At 42.0% G+C, this 14,561-nt stretch overlaps 4 protein-coding genes across 5 annotated transcripts; 2 read left to right on the top strand and 2 right to left on the bottom strand.

Annotated features, from left to right (window-relative positions):
* The first annotated feature begins 44 nt into the window (after positions 1–44).
* Positions 45–2,441, top strand: LOC126785339 (cation/calcium exchanger 4-like). The gene has a single exon (XM_050510998.1). The coding sequence runs from the start codon at positions 298–300 to the stop codon at positions 2,266–2,268; it is 1,971 nt and encodes a 656-aa protein (XP_050366955.1). The 5' UTR covers positions 45–297; the 3' UTR covers positions 2,269–2,441.
* A 722-nt stretch (positions 2,442–3,163) lies between these two features.
* On the bottom strand, positions 3,164–4,546 carry LOC126796273 (protein LURP-one-related 6). Of its 2 annotated transcripts, XM_050523067.1 has the most exons (3): positions 4,017–4,546; positions 3,642–3,881; positions 3,164–3,537 (listed from the first exon to the last, which is right to left on the bottom strand). In XM_050523067.1, the coding sequence occupies exons 1-3, from the start codon at positions 4,248–4,250 to the stop codon at positions 3,397–3,399; spliced, it is 615 nt and encodes a 204-aa protein (XP_050379024.1). In that variant the 5' UTR covers positions 4,251–4,546; the 3' UTR covers positions 3,164–3,396. The 2 variants fall into 2 exon arrangements, with proteins under 2 accessions (XP_050379024.1, XP_050379015.1); XM_050523058.1 differs by having other exon boundaries at positions 3,642–4,546.
* A 3,680-nt stretch (positions 4,547–8,226) lies between these two features.
* LOC126796946 (guanine nucleotide-binding protein subunit gamma 3) lies at positions 8,227–11,109 on the top strand. The gene is made up of 5 exons (XM_050523661.1): positions 8,227–8,464; positions 9,835–9,887; positions 10,060–10,104; positions 10,204–10,248; positions 10,665–11,109. Exons 1-5 carry the CDS (start codon positions 8,315–8,317, stop codon positions 11,107–11,109), a joined length of 738 nt encoding a protein of 245 aa, XP_050379618.1. The 5' UTR covers positions 8,227–8,314.
* Positions 11,110–11,414: 305 nt separating this feature from the next.
* Positions 11,415–14,561, bottom strand: LOC126794451 (subtilisin-like protease SBT1.8). Its single transcript, XM_050521174.1, has 2 exons — positions 12,769–14,561; positions 11,415–12,324 (listed from the first exon to the last, which is right to left on the bottom strand). Exons 1-2 carry the CDS (start codon positions 14,420–14,422, stop codon positions 11,663–11,665), a joined length of 2,316 nt encoding a protein of 771 aa, XP_050377131.1. The 5' UTR covers positions 14,423–14,561; the 3' UTR covers positions 11,415–11,662.

The raw sequence follows: 14,561 nt of genomic DNA, 5'->3' as shown, positions 1-14,561 counted from the left end.
AACGCGCGAGACATCGCCTCCTTCCTCAACTGAATTGAACGAAGCTGCTTCTTATTGTTCGTTTTCTTTAGCACTCTTTCTGTTCTTCCAAACCAGAAAGAGTGCTAAACCCCCCAAAGCCAAAGGTACCTTATCAACCCCTCAATTCTATTCTATTCAAAAAGACCCAATCTTTATCACAAATCCACTCGATTCAATCCAACCCTTTATTCAATTCGCCCCCAATTCGAAACCCTAATCTTGCTTTCTCTTCAATTTCAATTCCAATTTTTCTAGGGTTTGATCAGGGTTCCAATCATGGGAGGACCCGGTTCCTTTTTCGGGTCTGGAAAAGCCCGATTCCGTGGGGCGTTCAATGCAATTAGTGCTATGGTGTTGTTCTTCTTATTCTACACCAACAATGGTTTTATCAAAAACCCAACTCTGGATGCTTCGAATTCGGGTCTTCGTCCTATCCGGAGCTCCAAAGTTGATGCCTTTACGGCCAATCGAGTCGGAATTAGTCGCCGGAGAATGGCCCAGGTCAATGCTGATGTTACTTTTTCGAATACTAGTAGTGTTAATGTATCAGATGCCAATTTTTTTACAGCTGCTGATACCAAAATGTGCACTGGGTTGTTCACCCACATTGGTTTCGCTACCAAATGTGAGTACTTGATTGCCCACCCGGAATGTAACCCCGGCGGCCACTTCAATTACATTAAGTTTCTCTACTGTGACTGTGGGAGATTTTACTTTGTTGGATATATTGCATTGACTATTTGGTTAGCTGCATTGTTCTATTTGTTGGGGAATACGGCCGCGGATTACTTCTGTTGCTCACTGGAGAAGCTCTCGAGTCTGTTGAATTTGCCCGCCACTGTGGCCGGTGTGTCCCTGCTTCCGCTAGGGAATGGTGCGCCGGATGTGTTTGCGAGCATTGCTGCTTTCGTGGGGAAGGATGCTGGTGAGGTGGGGTTGAATAGTGTGTTGGGGGGAGCTGTTTTTGTTACTTGTATTGTTGTTGGTATTATATCTCTTTGTGTGGCTGATAAGGGGGTTCAGCTTGATAGGAAGTGCTTTATTAGAGACATATGTTTTTTTCTGTTTACAATATTCTCGCTTGTGATGATGTTGTTGGTTGGGAAGGTTACTGTTGGGGGTGCTATAGCATTTGTGTTGATTTATGCGGTTTATGGGTTTGTGGTGGCTGCGAATGAGCTTTTGCGGAAGCATGTTAGGAAGTTGAGGTTGGATGTAGTGACACCATTGCTTCCTGTCAGAGGAAGTATATTTTCGCAGGGAATTGAGGAGGACGAATCCATATATGCCGGGCTACTTGAATCTGAAGAGGGGAGTTGCGTGCCTCACCTCCAAAGTAAGCTGCCACAGTGGATGTGGGCTTCAAATGTAGCAATTTATTCAAATCAGAGTGTGAAGAATAGTGTAGACAGCCCAAGGTCATTGTGGGGTTGGAACGAAGAGGAGCAGGGCAATGGACATTCTGCTTCTTATAAAGTTCTATCAATGTTAGAAATTCCATTGACACTGCCGAGACGGTTGACGATCCCCATCATTGAGGAGGATAGGTGGTCCAAAGGTTATGCTGTTGCGAGTGCTGTGTTAGCTCCTATGCTTCTTGTAATTTTATGGAGCACTCAAGATGATGTGGGATCTAAGAGTGTGAAGATTGCATATTTCATCGGAATTGTCTCTGGTGTTGTTTTGGGTGTCCTTGCATATATGTACACCAGAGCTGACCAGCCTCCTCGCAAATTTTTATTTCCTTGGGTTTTGGGAGGATTCTTCATGAGTATCATCTGGTTCTACATTGTTGCAAATGAACTAGTTTCATTACTGGTGGCACTGGGTGTAATCTTTGGAATAAATCCATCAATTCTCGGATTGACTGTATTGGCATGGGGCAACTCAATGGGTGATTTGATGTCGAATGTTGCACTTGCAATTAGTGGTGGTGATGGTGTACAAATTGCAATGTCAGGATGTTATGCTGGGCCTATGTTCAATACACTTGCTGGTTTGGGGATGTCGATGCTGTTTGCCGCCTGGTCTAAGCGACCGGCATCTTATATAATACCCAAAGATAGTAGCTTGTATTTTACAATGGGATTCCTAGTGGCAGGGCTTATTTGGTCACTGATTGTGCTGCCCAGAAACGACATGCGCCCCAACAAGATCTTAGGATTTGGCCTTATAACACTCTATATGATATTTCTCTCCCTCAGAATAGCTGCATCAATGGGGGGACTGTCACTGGTAGTTCTATGAAAATAAAAATTGCATTGGTTACTAGCTAGGTTGTGTATTGTACAGAGTTGAGTTGGACTAGCATTTTTTGTTGATGCCAGAAGGTGGGTTTTTCATCAGCAGTAACAATTACTGTTTGTTGTCTTTGATAATGTAATCCACTTTCATGTTAATACGAAAACAGATTTTGTTAACTCAGTTTCTAAGTGTGCAAATTGTTCATCATCATGATATTTTGAGGTAAGTCTTTAAGTCATCTGTACTACATTTGAAAAGGCGGACATATTTTTCGGCATAATCTGTTTGTTACATTGTGACATGATGAACTGATGGTCGCAGAATAAAGAATGTGTACTCTTTTTGCACAGTATATCCTGCCTCTTAGCAGTGAGTTTAAGCTTGTGAATATCTCTTTGGTCACACAACTAGGTGGCTTTTCGGTAATCTTAGCTTAGTTGGTTGAAGATAACTACAAAAGTAATTTATGGCTTTGCTGATTTCTCTTGTGCCAGAAATGAGATACTGTCTTTGATTTGGAAATGATGACAAAGAGCCAAGAGGCTGTAGACCGCAGTGAAGTGCTGTTCTTAATCTGAAGACGCTTATTCTGTTAACCAGGTATGCAGGCGTTCCATTTCCAGCTTTAACTTTCAAGTTACTACAGGGGCACTTCAAAAAATTATGTGACAGCCTAAATGTAGTTGTAATCAATGAAATATTTCCGTTCTAACAAATACTTCAATATGATATATGTTTGATTTTGCGATAGTTCAGTCTTCCTAAGATCCTTGTTTGAGTAACTGAGCATTTTTAATTGATTTTTTTTTATGAACGCCAGTATCTGCATTAGAACTGCTCTATGTGATAACATAATTTGACAACCCTTCGTGGTGCCTCATTCACTCAAGCAAATTAGTGATGGTGCACAACAATCACAAATCGAACAATTAATTACAAATCAAACAATTACAAAGATCCAAGCTTCTAACAGTTGGGATCATCCCAACTAGTAGGGGTAAACAATAGGTGAAAAAAGAAAACCAAGAGAAAAAAGAGCATGAGCTAATCCAAATGCATAAAATTGAACTGCTCAGATAGTCAGATGTGTGTTATGATGTCACCTGAAAGCTTCTCTTTGCAATCTGATAGTTAGCACCTGGTGGATTCACCATATATGTAATCGAGAACGGCAATGACTCCGAATACAAAAGCTTGATCTATGCCTGGTGTTACCACAACATGATACAGATCTCTACTTCCCATTAGCTCCTCCAACTCCTTCACTCCTATCTGTGCTCACAATAAAATAGCAAGAAATCCGTGTCATTTCAGCTTGTAGCGATACAGAAAAGATGAAACTTATGATCGTGACTATTGCAGTACAGAATGTTTACCTGCGACACTATGTTTCCTTTAGAGTCAACAATGCTACAAGCCTTATCAGGAAAATAACCCTTTATCTCGAAGTCCCAGTCTTTGTTTTTCGTTCTCTTAGTCGAGATTCTGATTGCTTGAGTCCTTGCCAGACATGAGTTTGGCTCTTTTAAACTGAAAACCAACTCCTGTGATCCTTCATAGTCTAAAGCATACCCCTTCCATTTCCTGTAAATGCTTAGCGCCTCAACCATCGATCCCTGATTGAAAATGAAAGAGATATTTTCTTGAAATCGATCTAGAATGTTCCAAGTATGCATATGCACAGTAGCCTGTATGATATGCTCATATGCAGCAGGGAACACTATGTGCTTATCTATCATATGTAAGCGTACCTTTCGTCGAATGAGAAGCAACGCTTCTCCATGGCCATCTCTCAGAATCAGCTCATCTTTTTTCCCCAGAATTCCACATCCATCAACCCTGAAAGCAACCTTCTGACTACAATCTGTGACTACAAAACCACCTCCATTCACTGCATGGGGTCTCCTCCGAACTACAAACACACCCTGTGCAGAAGAACAATACATCTTGCTGATTACAGGCATCATGTTGGTTTTTGCTGCCATGTTTATCTCTTTGTTTTATAACTCTCCCCCAAGTCCCAACTATGCTAAAGAATCAGTTTAGCGATTTCCAGCTTTCTTATGCTTTAGCACAAGGAACCTTGCTATTTTAAGCAAATTCTGAGAGATAAACCGAGAGAACTAATAAAATTTCTTTAATGGTTTCTAGTTTCTACATTGAAATGTTTGGCAAGGTTTGACTGGTGTAGTTTTATACGAATACGTACAGGATGTGGAAGAATATAATGTGATTTTCTTCAACGTGCTTAATCATCAACAGACCGAGGGTAATTGCTTGTTGAAGAGGATGAGTGTCGGTCCAACCAAAGCAGACTGGTGCCGTGGAATGAAAGGTTCAATGGTTTCAAAGAGATATACCAAGTTTCTTGATTTGAGAAACTAGTTAAGGAATTCAAAAAGGAACCCTCAAATGTCTTATAAGAGAATAATATTGTTTGATGATTTTTGACTCTTTGAAGGTGGCATCAATATAGGCACATTGTGCTTGATTCTGGTAAGATGTAAAGCATCTTCTGCGAGTTGAATTTGACTGCCCCGTTCAAAGATTCATGCACCTAATCATTGAAAGTATGCCGAGATAGATTCTCACCTCGCCAAAATAATATAAGTTAGCTGCGAATTCATGAAATTTTCTTCGTGGGGTATTAGTTTGGCCACCTTATAACATTTGAAGAAGCATCAAGCATGTTTAATATGGATGAACAATTGAAGTAAAATAGTAAACCAAGAAGCACTCCTGACATACATATTGATCGAGCTAGAATAATTGCCTACATGTTCTGATGTTCATGATATATGTTTAGTTTTTCTTAAGAGGTTCATGTATGTATAGTTAGGGAAGCACAAGAGATCATCATGACACATAATCGTCTTTATCTATTTGCTAACTTCGTGTGAACTTCGTAAGTTTCCTCAAAGAACGTGGCTTGGAAAACCGAATGACTCATGAGACGAAGCTTCTACATCACTAGCCTCCGAAAAACCGAAGCAAACCAGCGCAAAACACTCTTGAGAGATTTACTTTTAATGATTTGCAAGACCACAAGCCCAATGGATAGAACTTAGAAAGATTGTTTTGCCTACTCCCCATTACCCATTCAAATAGTAAGTGCATATTTCTTGCACACCAAGAATTACTTTAGTCTTTCCCTTTCCCCCCAGTGGGGGTTCTAATAATGGAACTCTTAATTACAATCCAAGAATACTGCCTCTCTTCCCTAGCAGCCATTCCTCGACTCCTGCCGAAAGCACCAGCAACTCGGCCGTCGGCATAGGCCAAATACACTCTCTAGTCTCTACTTATCAGAACAAACGTGATGACACAACTTACGGCGTAGCATTAGAGAGTCCTTCTAATTTACAGCCAGACAAAATGCGGCCGTGAGACTCAAATCTACGCCACATTTTTTTCCTCTGCTCAATTCGCCATTTTCTGAAAATTTAATGTGTAGCCTTGGAGCACTAAAAACGAGAAATATTTAGGCCCTTTCTCTGTTTGGTGTGTTTCCACTAGTCTGATCATTTCTGCCATTCTTCACATATGAAGCTCCTTCTGGGCTATAATACCAGGAAAGCCTGCAAAGGCAGTTTGCCATTACAAGGTCACTGAGCGCCTTCACACGTGTGGCGCCGTACACGGCCGAGTATGGCACAACCATCATTACACGGCTGACGGCGTCGTCCCGTGTAACAGACCACATCACACGCCCCAGGCGCACGTTAGCATGAGTGGCCTTGGGCTTCGCGAGCTGGGCCCGGCCCACGTTATCAGTCACCACTCTCTCTTTTGCCGTTGTCACCTCTCTTTGGGAAAGAGCAGACCCTCTCTTTTCTTGTTTACAATGAAATGTCGCTTCCAGGTGGGACCCACAATCCCTCCGGCCCCCACGCGTGGCATGAATTAACGCCATCAATCATACACTGTGGCCCCTCCGGACTATCTGGTAACACGCACTTCAACCGCGCGTGGGGTTCGAAGCCATGGCCGTACGGAAGTAATTAGCTTCAGTATTTGTTAATCAACTAGGGTTAGCTATTTGGATTTGTATATAGAAAATGTATTTGTCCAAGTATCTTAGGATCGTATGTTCTTGACTCTACGCTACAGAACATGATTTTTTTTACCGCATTTTTACATTTGTTTATCTATTCTTCAACAATGTGACGACCAATTGAGGTATGGACATATATTGATTGTACGTGAGCATTTGAAAGCTACAATATATCAAATGTGGGATCGTATTAACTTGATCGCAAAAAATATGTATATTGTACGTTCGAACTATGATATATGAAATCTTATTATTGTGATATTGATCACAAGATCGCTAATCATGAGTATTCGAATATGTACGTTTTTGAACTCCTAATTGTCTTCGATTGAAAGAACTTAAAATTTGATTATGGTTCCTGGGATAAATAATTTGCATATAATCAACATCTGCATGACTACATTCCATGTCACTCCTGAAAAAAAAAGTGATATTCAATAAGCAAAGGTTACTAGCTAGAAATGAAAATGAAAATTTTGAAATTTGAATTTATTGTTAATATATAGGGAAGGGAACTGTCACTGATTGGGCCAAGTGCATGTGAATTTACGGACCAAATTAACTGAGTAGCTTAAAAATTCAAGCACCATATCTCCAAAATTCAAGCTCTAGCTACAAAATACAGATCATATGGTAACAATCTAGCCTAAATTTCTCAGATCGTACCTGACAATGCAGAAGCCAGACCATGGTTTGGCATTGGAATATAAATCACGTAAACTATCTTGGTGCAAGAAATAATTGCATTGGAAAGTACCCAAAGGGAGTAAAAGAACAGGATATGCATCATGTGATTAAACCCCTGTCTGGGGATTTAACACATAAACACACTTGTAAATCACTGTCGACTCGCAGTGAATGTTCAGAAACCAAAGCCCAGATAAGAAAGTGAGAAACTTTCTGACTGTAAAAATAAAAACAACCCCAAGGAATTACTTGCACAATTTTGACAAGCTGCAATCTGGAATTGAAAATTTTACCCAGATGAGATTGATTTGACCCTGATGATGGTGGTAGTTCTTCTCAAAGTCAGGGCTGATTTGTCCAAACACATCTCTCTCTCTCTCTCTCTCTCTCTCTCTCTCTCTCCTACGCAGCGGTCACGTGTAGTCTGAGGTACTAACCATCGTGCTTTTCGCTTCTTCCTCTGCAATTTCTGCAAAACCCATCAGAGGTTTTTAGAGAACGCAGAGATTTTAAAATCTAAATAATTACTTACTCACACTAGGTTCCTTTCTATAATGGTTAAAAACTCCAAACCCTCGATCAAATTTCTCGGCTTTGCCCTAAAAATAGGATCGTACACGACACTAGTGAGAGTTGCAGGCTTTTTTCACAGCCGTCTTTACTCCTCCTCCACCATTGTTAATCTCATTGGAGTTCTCATCTAACAATTACTACTACTACTGCTACTGCTACTGTTACTAACCATGCACAACACAAAAGTCACTAGCTTTGCTTTTGTTGCCTCAATTATGACGCTCTTTTCAGCCTCATTATCTCATTGTTTACCGTTTAAAGTTTGAGCCTCTCCCCATTAAACCCTTCGTTCTGGAAAACCCCAGTGTGTTATATATCTATGCAAAACTGTACAATCTTTTTTTCTTCTTATATAAAACTTTGGTTTTCCTTGTGGGTTCTGGTTCTGGGGGTCGCAATTATCCATGTCAGTGATTGTAATTACTACCTCTACCACAGGGCGTTTTGTATAGCAAAGGCACTTCACACACCTACCATCATTTGCCGCTTCTTACTTATTCTTCTCTCACACTTGCCATTTACTTCTCTCTCTGCCCTCCTCTGCTTCTTCTGCTGCTCTGTTTTCGACTGTAGCAGTAGCCCTCATTACTCAGTTTCTCTCTGATCCCTTTTTTCCACCCTTCATTGCTTCTTTTGTGAACTGAGCTTTGGGTGGTTCAGGAGTTGGATTTTTGGTCCTTTTGGGCTATATATAAAGTGTTGGCCTGAGTTTTTTGTCTTCACTTCACCCCCAAAATGGCAGCTCAGTCTGGTTGCTCTGCTCCGGTTGTGCCATCTCTGCCGCCGCCAACTCCAAAGTCGCCACCGCAGTACCCAGATTTGTATGGCAAGCGCAGAGAAACCGCCAGGGTTCAGATGCTTGAGAGAGAAATTGGCTTTCTTGAGGTACCGGGTTTCAGATTTCTTAACTATCTGTTTTGTCTGTGAAGTCGAATAAGATTTAGTTTCTGGCTGCTAAGTCTGTTTTTAAATCTGTTATGAACTTTGTGTTGGGAAATTTTGAGGTTAGGAGCCTGATTATGTTTTGGGTTAAGATTGGTAATTGTGAGATTTCAAAGATTTCTGGTTTGTCTCTATTTCAAGTCTTCAACTTAGCATGAATTGTACGTACGTGAAAACAAAGAGGAATGAGTAGTCACTTTCCAAGAGTCTCTACCAAGCAAAACAAATTAAACAAGCACATGACATGTCCAGTCCAAAATTAAAAAAAAACGGTTCTTGGCTTAAAAAGGCTTTCTGTTTCTTTAATTGGAACACAAAAGATTCAGCCTTTTGAGTTCATTAGCTTAATTATGTCAAACTGAAAAGGTAGGACTTCCATATCTATGTAAAATGTAATTAAGGAAGTGTTCTTAAAGCTAGACACTCTGCTGGCTTAGCAGTCAGTTTAAAGTTCAGAATGGAGTTGAGTTCAAAGGGTGTAGGGGATCAGTCCTGATTGCTTTGTATGACTTATAAACTCGAAAGATTCAGACCCTTTTCGATAGTAATCTCAGAGTTTGATCCGGGGAATGGTTCTTTCCGGTTTCGGCTAGAGTTAACTTTGTTTAGCAACATACACTAAATCCTTTTGCAGCAAACCAAAAGGAGAGTGAGCTCTCTGAATTATTGCTGGTTGTGCTGGTTTTAATTTGATGATATTGAATTATATGCATGTAGGCCAACTGCATGATTGTTTACTGGTTTCATCATGGGTGGTATCTGTTCTCCAGTCAATTGGACACCCAACGTGTTTGTCTGGATCTCATTGACTTCATTGATAATGTTACCTCCATTTGGCTAAACTAGGTCAAATAAATGTGAAAATATTTTGTTGACCAATACATCAGAATGAGCTTTGTGTTCATTTAGTCTAAAATTAGTTGCTACAGTCCCCCTTTTTGGTATAGTGGAATACTTGTGCCAAATTATAGGTTCCAAATCAGCGAATAAAATGAGGAGAATTCTATGTAGGCTACTTGCCAAAAGTTTACTTGTATGCATCTCAATCTCTCTTCTTAAACCTTCTATATCCAGATTGTAAGGTGGTAGCTTTTTTCTGCTGCATTAATCAATCGTACTATAACGTAACAAACTAACAAACCTATGTTTGGATTGAACAAAATAGGTATTATGATGCGATTATATTCACTGAAAACGCTTCTTAATCAACTTTGCAACTCAAGACCTTCACTAGGTCTATTATTGTGTTTTCTTGATTTCTCCTGTTAGTAACTGTCAAAGAGTAACAAGCTAATTTTTTTTTCTGTGTGCAGGAGGAACTAAAATCTATTGAACGCCTACAACCTGCTTCCAGATGCTGCAAAGAGTATGTTAGTTTGTCAATTACCTTATAAAAGGCACCTAATTTTAAAAAAAAATTAGTAAATGGAACTGTAACCTAATAACTTTCAAATTTATCTATTCTAGCCATGTAAGAAAACTGCGGTGATACTTTTTGTATAGTTTGTCATAATAAATTGAATATGACTATTTTGCAGGATTGCTGATTTTGTGACAGCTAATCCAGATCCGTTAATACCTACGTAAGAATACTACCAAAATTGGATTGCTGATTTTGTCATAATCTCCAGTGATGCAGTATGTGCATTCTGATCATTATTGTGTATTTATCTATTAAGCAGAAATCGAAAGAAACGACGATCGTGTCGGTTTTGGAAATGGCTCTGGTACTACCTTTTCTTTACTCTTCATTTTTTTGTTTATCACCTTTCGAGATAAATGCTGCTCTACTATTACGATAAAGTCATTTCAAATGAAGAAACTGTTAGCACTTTTGAACTGAGAACATAGCTTGTGCATGTGAAGTTTGATATGTTGAAATGTGAGATGAACCCAGTCTCATCCTTAGTCAATTGTTTTTATAATACAGCAAGTTATTGCTTATCCATATGCTGTGGTATTTGGTCATTTGTTAAGGAAGCATGATTTTGATGATGCCTAGAAACTTACTATTATTGTTGGAAGTAGCAGTAAAGCTAGTAAATGTTTGGCCTTTTCTTTTCCCTCCTATGTATAACAGTATCAATCATTAGACATATAACGCCTAAACTTCGTAAATGACATAAGATTTTTCGTGGTACAGTGGAATGCCCTGCTTTAGCTTGTCATCGATTTGCTGTTGCTTCTGTTGTGATGGGTGCCCTCTTCACCTAGAAATGCCACGCTGCTCCTGTTGCGGTTCATGCAGTGGCTCATGCAGCAATTCGTGTTGCAGTAGTTCATGCTGCGGTTCATGCAGTGGCTTATGCTGTGGTCCATGTAGCTGTAAATCATGTTTCAGTTGCCCGTCACTACCAAAGTGGCGATGTTGCTGCTCATGTCCCAAATCCGACTGCTGCAAAAGTAATTCATGTTTGTGCAATAAAAATTGCTACAGTTTACCATCGTGTTCGTGTTCGTGTTCATGTCCCGATTGCTCTTGTTTGAATTGTTTCAAATGGAAATGCTCTTGTCCTAAATGTCCAAAGTTACGGCCTTGTTGCTGTTGTAAAATAACCTGCTGCAATCCCTGCAGTATCTGTTTGTAGTATTCATGATATATCATGGGAGGCTGTGTAATGGCTTTCCATATTAACTAGTCTAGATATGCCGCAAATATTCAGGGTTCCATAAAATTGTGAGTTTATGAAATAAATTTTATAGTATTGGCCTCTTAATTGTTTGTTTTCTGATTACCTTTTTCATTATCATCTACAATTACCAATCCTCAAGTACCCAAGTCACTCTGAAAAAAAACTTAACATGCCATTCAAGGCATTAAGTTCTTAACACGCCATACACTTTCTCTGTCAAAGCTAATTGGTATTAAGAAATTGTAGAAGCAAAATGAAACTATATTATATGTAAGTAATCTCCACTATGCAATTAACACAGCTGCGACATTCTATTACATTAGTTTTCTGGCCCAAGGCATTGCAGTTCTTTCAAGACAAGCTCTTCCTAACCCTGTGAATAGCTCCACCTTGGGCAATGCCATAAGAACAGAAACTCTCTCAACTTCCTTTGATACTCACCAAATTTCTGTTATTTCTGTTGGCCAAACATGCTCGAGAAAAACACAAGAACAAGAACATCTTAACTTCACAACAGCGTCCATGCAAAAGCAACTGGGCTCTTAACCACGTGTAGGGTGTTTGCCCACACAATTGAACCAAATTCTGACCTCGATGATCTACTGCCGCTCTTGGCAGACACAAAGGTGACCGTGTACTTCTTCTTCTCCCCAACAGTTGCAAAGAAAAGGCTTGAGGGCTTCACAATAGTCTTCACTCCGGGTGGTCCGCTCACAATAACCTTGTATAAAGAACGTGCAGTCCCTACATTTGTCAACTCTCGAGTGTATCTCACAATCCTCTTGTTCCCAAACACAACTGAGAATGACGGGTAGTTGAGTTGTCCAGGATCAGAGTACTTTCTTGCGCATGTAACGTTTCTCTTTGCAACGGCTTGAACCTGTTGGATGGTGTAGCCCAACGAGCACAAAAATGAAACATAGTCATCACTCGAAATGTCGTATACAAGACCTGGCGAGACGGCTTTTGAGGGGTCAACATGGCCGGAACCGTGTGCCCACGGATTTGAAAATTGGCCTCCGGCAGCGTCACTGAGAGGAGCCTTGGTGTTGTCATGTGTATAGGCTGTAGTCATGAGTGCGGATTTAATTGCACTTGGGCTCCAATTGGGATGAGCAGCTTTGAGCAATGCTGCAAGTCCACTAATGTGTGGGCATGACATAGATGTACCTACCAAATAACAATTTTCCAAATCCGTCAAATTCTCCATACTGAAATCTTAGATATTGTGAACATTTTGTACTTTAACAAAATATATGCATTCACACGGTATATTTTTTCTTCGGAGATCTTCCACTCTACATTACATAACATGAGAAGTTAAGAACCCTATATATTGTTGGATCTGAGCTCGTAAGTTTGTATACTGTATACACCACCTAGCAAGTTAGCAACAATAGCTAGAGTAGACCAATCAATAGTTATTGTAAACATTTTGTACTTAACCCTATTATGAGATATGTGACATATATTCAGGGTCGACATTGTTAGAACTAAGCTCGAAACATGTCGTACACCAATGTATGATAGAATTTCCGATCACTTTCATAGAAATGGGCAAACTTAACACATGAATGTTTAACAAATGTAGCCGTTGGCAAATGACTTGCATACCTGACATGATGTTGAACTGACTCTTCCTAGTGTCCTCCTCAAGCCCAGTGGGCCCAATAGCCTCTGACCATGCAGCCAAGATGTTAACTCCTGGACCAATCACATCGGGCTTCAAGATCTGCGGAGTCACCAAGTTAGGCCCACGAGAGCTAAATGCCGCCACCACCGGCGACGGCCTTACATTCAGCACCGTACCACCAAAGCTAATCACCGCCGTAGGGTTCGGATCTGACTGCGCATACTCCCTTATCATGTCACCGACTTTCCTCCCGACCGCAACCGCCGGCAACAAGTGACTGTCCGCCACCATTTCCTCGCCGCTGGCGGCGGTGTTGGCTAGTATCATCCCAACCCCACCGGCGGCGCGTACAACTCCACCCTTCTCCACACGTGCGTTAACTCCCCTGTCGCACACCACCACTTTCCCCCGTACGGTTTCCGGTTGGAGCGAACCGGGCAAGCACAGATTGCTGGAAGTGTTACTTCCATTGTTGTAAACCAACCCAACTGGCCTCGATCCCATTCCGGCCCCACTGTATAGTGACACTCCGGTGAACCGGTTTTGGTTCCCGAGCAAAGCGTAAGCCGGGAAGTCCCGGTCCAAGGTCCCGGCTCCAACCGTCATGATCCACGGAGCTGTGTTGGCCAATGAGGCCCTACTCGGCCCGCTATTTCCGGCAGAGCAGGAGACGAAAATGCCCCTCTCCATGGCCGTGAAACCTCCAATTGCAATTGTGTCCCTAAAATAAGGGGCGGACCCACCGCCCAGAGACAGCGACATCACATCGACTCCGTCGAGGATGGCCCGATCCATACCCGCGAGGATATCAGACCCGAAGCAGCCCGTGGTCCAGCACACCTTGTAGGTCGCCACCCGCGCGTGAGGCGCCATCCCACGCGCCGTGCCGCTCGCGTAGCCCAGCAAACTAGCATTCGCCACCAGCGAACCCGCGGCGGTGCTGGAAGTGTGGGTCCCATGCCCGTCCTGGTCTCTCGGTGACTCTGCCTCTTTGGGTTTCTTCATGTAACTACCGCCGGAGGCCATGCGGTAGCCTTTGGAGAAGCTCCGGGCTCCGATCAGCTTCTTGTTACAGAGGGAAGGGCTGAAATCGATGCCGGACTCACACTGTCCGCGCCACCTAGACGGGATCTCTGGCATGCCCACATCGTTGAAGCTCCTACTCTCCGGCCAGACTCCGGTGTCCAGAACCCCGACAATGACGTCATTGGAGGCAGTGCTCAGGTCGTGGAGCAAGTGTCCGGCCCAGAATCCATTAGCGGTTTCCAGACCCAAAAACTCGGGCGTTCTAGTGGTGTGGAGGTTGTATATAGTATCCTCGTATACACCCACTACAGAATCCGACTGCCGCAGCGTCTCGGCCTGGTCGGGATCTAAAGAAGCAGCGAAGCCGTGGTAGGCGGCGTCGTATGTGTAGAGGAGGGAGCCAGAACCGGAATCGGAGTCAGAGTCAGAGTCAGGGGACAGAGCTTGGAGGTGGGCGGAGTACCAATCAGTGTGGGTTGCAAACGAGGAGGGTTTTGAGTGGTGCTTCATTTGAACTATGTAGGTCTGTTTGGCGGTTACAGATAGACATGGTAGAAGAACAGTTAAAGCTACGAACAAGAACTTGGCCTCGGAGGAGGCCATAGGCATAGGATTTAAGGTTTAAGCAAAGTTCGGAGATAGATTTGGTTGGTACTGGAATTAATGGCAGGGAGGAGAAGAAGAAGAAGAAAGAGGGACAGTCCAGTCGCAGCGACTGTCAGAGAGGATATAAGAAGGAAAAGGTGGA

The sequence above is a fragment of the Argentina anserina genome, chromosome 1 (genome assembly GCF_933775445.1).
Source record: "Argentina anserina chromosome 1, drPotAnse1.1, whole genome shotgun sequence".
In the NCBI taxonomy this organism is placed as follows: Eukaryota; Viridiplantae; Streptophyta; class Magnoliopsida; order Rosales; family Rosaceae; genus Argentina; species Argentina anserina.
The sequence above is the reverse complement of the archived record's forward strand: the minus strand, read 5'-3'. Positions and strand labels throughout refer to the sequence as shown.

Excerpts from the sequence above, each read along its gene's own strand:
- LOC126796273 (XM_050523058.1), bottom strand. The coding sequence starts at position 4,250 with ATGGCAGCAAAAACCAACATGATGCCTGTAATCAGCAAGATGTATTGT. Across the intron at positions 3,538-3,641 it reads AAGGAAACATAGTGTCGCAG|ATAGGAGTGAAGGAGTTGGA; the intron begins GTAAACATTCTG and ends TTGTGAGCACAG.
- LOC126794451 (XM_050521174.1), bottom strand. The coding sequence starts at position 14,422 with ATGCCTATGGCCTCCTCCGAGGCCAAGTTCTTGTTCGTAGCTTTAACT. Across the intron at positions 12,325-12,768 it reads TCAGTTCAACATCATGTCAG|GTACATCTATGTCATGCCCA; the intron begins GTATGCAAGTCA and ends GTTATTTGGTAG.
- LOC126796946 (XM_050523661.1), top strand. The coding sequence starts at position 8,315 with ATGGCAGCTCAGTCTGGTTGCTCTGCTCCGGTTGTGCCATCTCTGCCG. Across the intron at positions 9,888-10,059 it reads GCTTCCAGATGCTGCAAAGA|GATTGCTGATTTTGTGACAG; the intron begins GTATGTTAGTTT and ends ACTATTTTGCAG. Across the intron at positions 10,249-10,664 it reads CGGTTTTGGAAATGGCTCTG|TGGAATGCCCTGCTTTAGCT; the intron begins GTACTACCTTTT and ends TTCGTGGTACAG.
- LOC126785339 (XM_050510998.1), top strand. The coding sequence starts at position 298 with ATGGGAGGACCCGGTTCCTTTTTCGGGTCTGGAAAAGCCCGATTCCGT.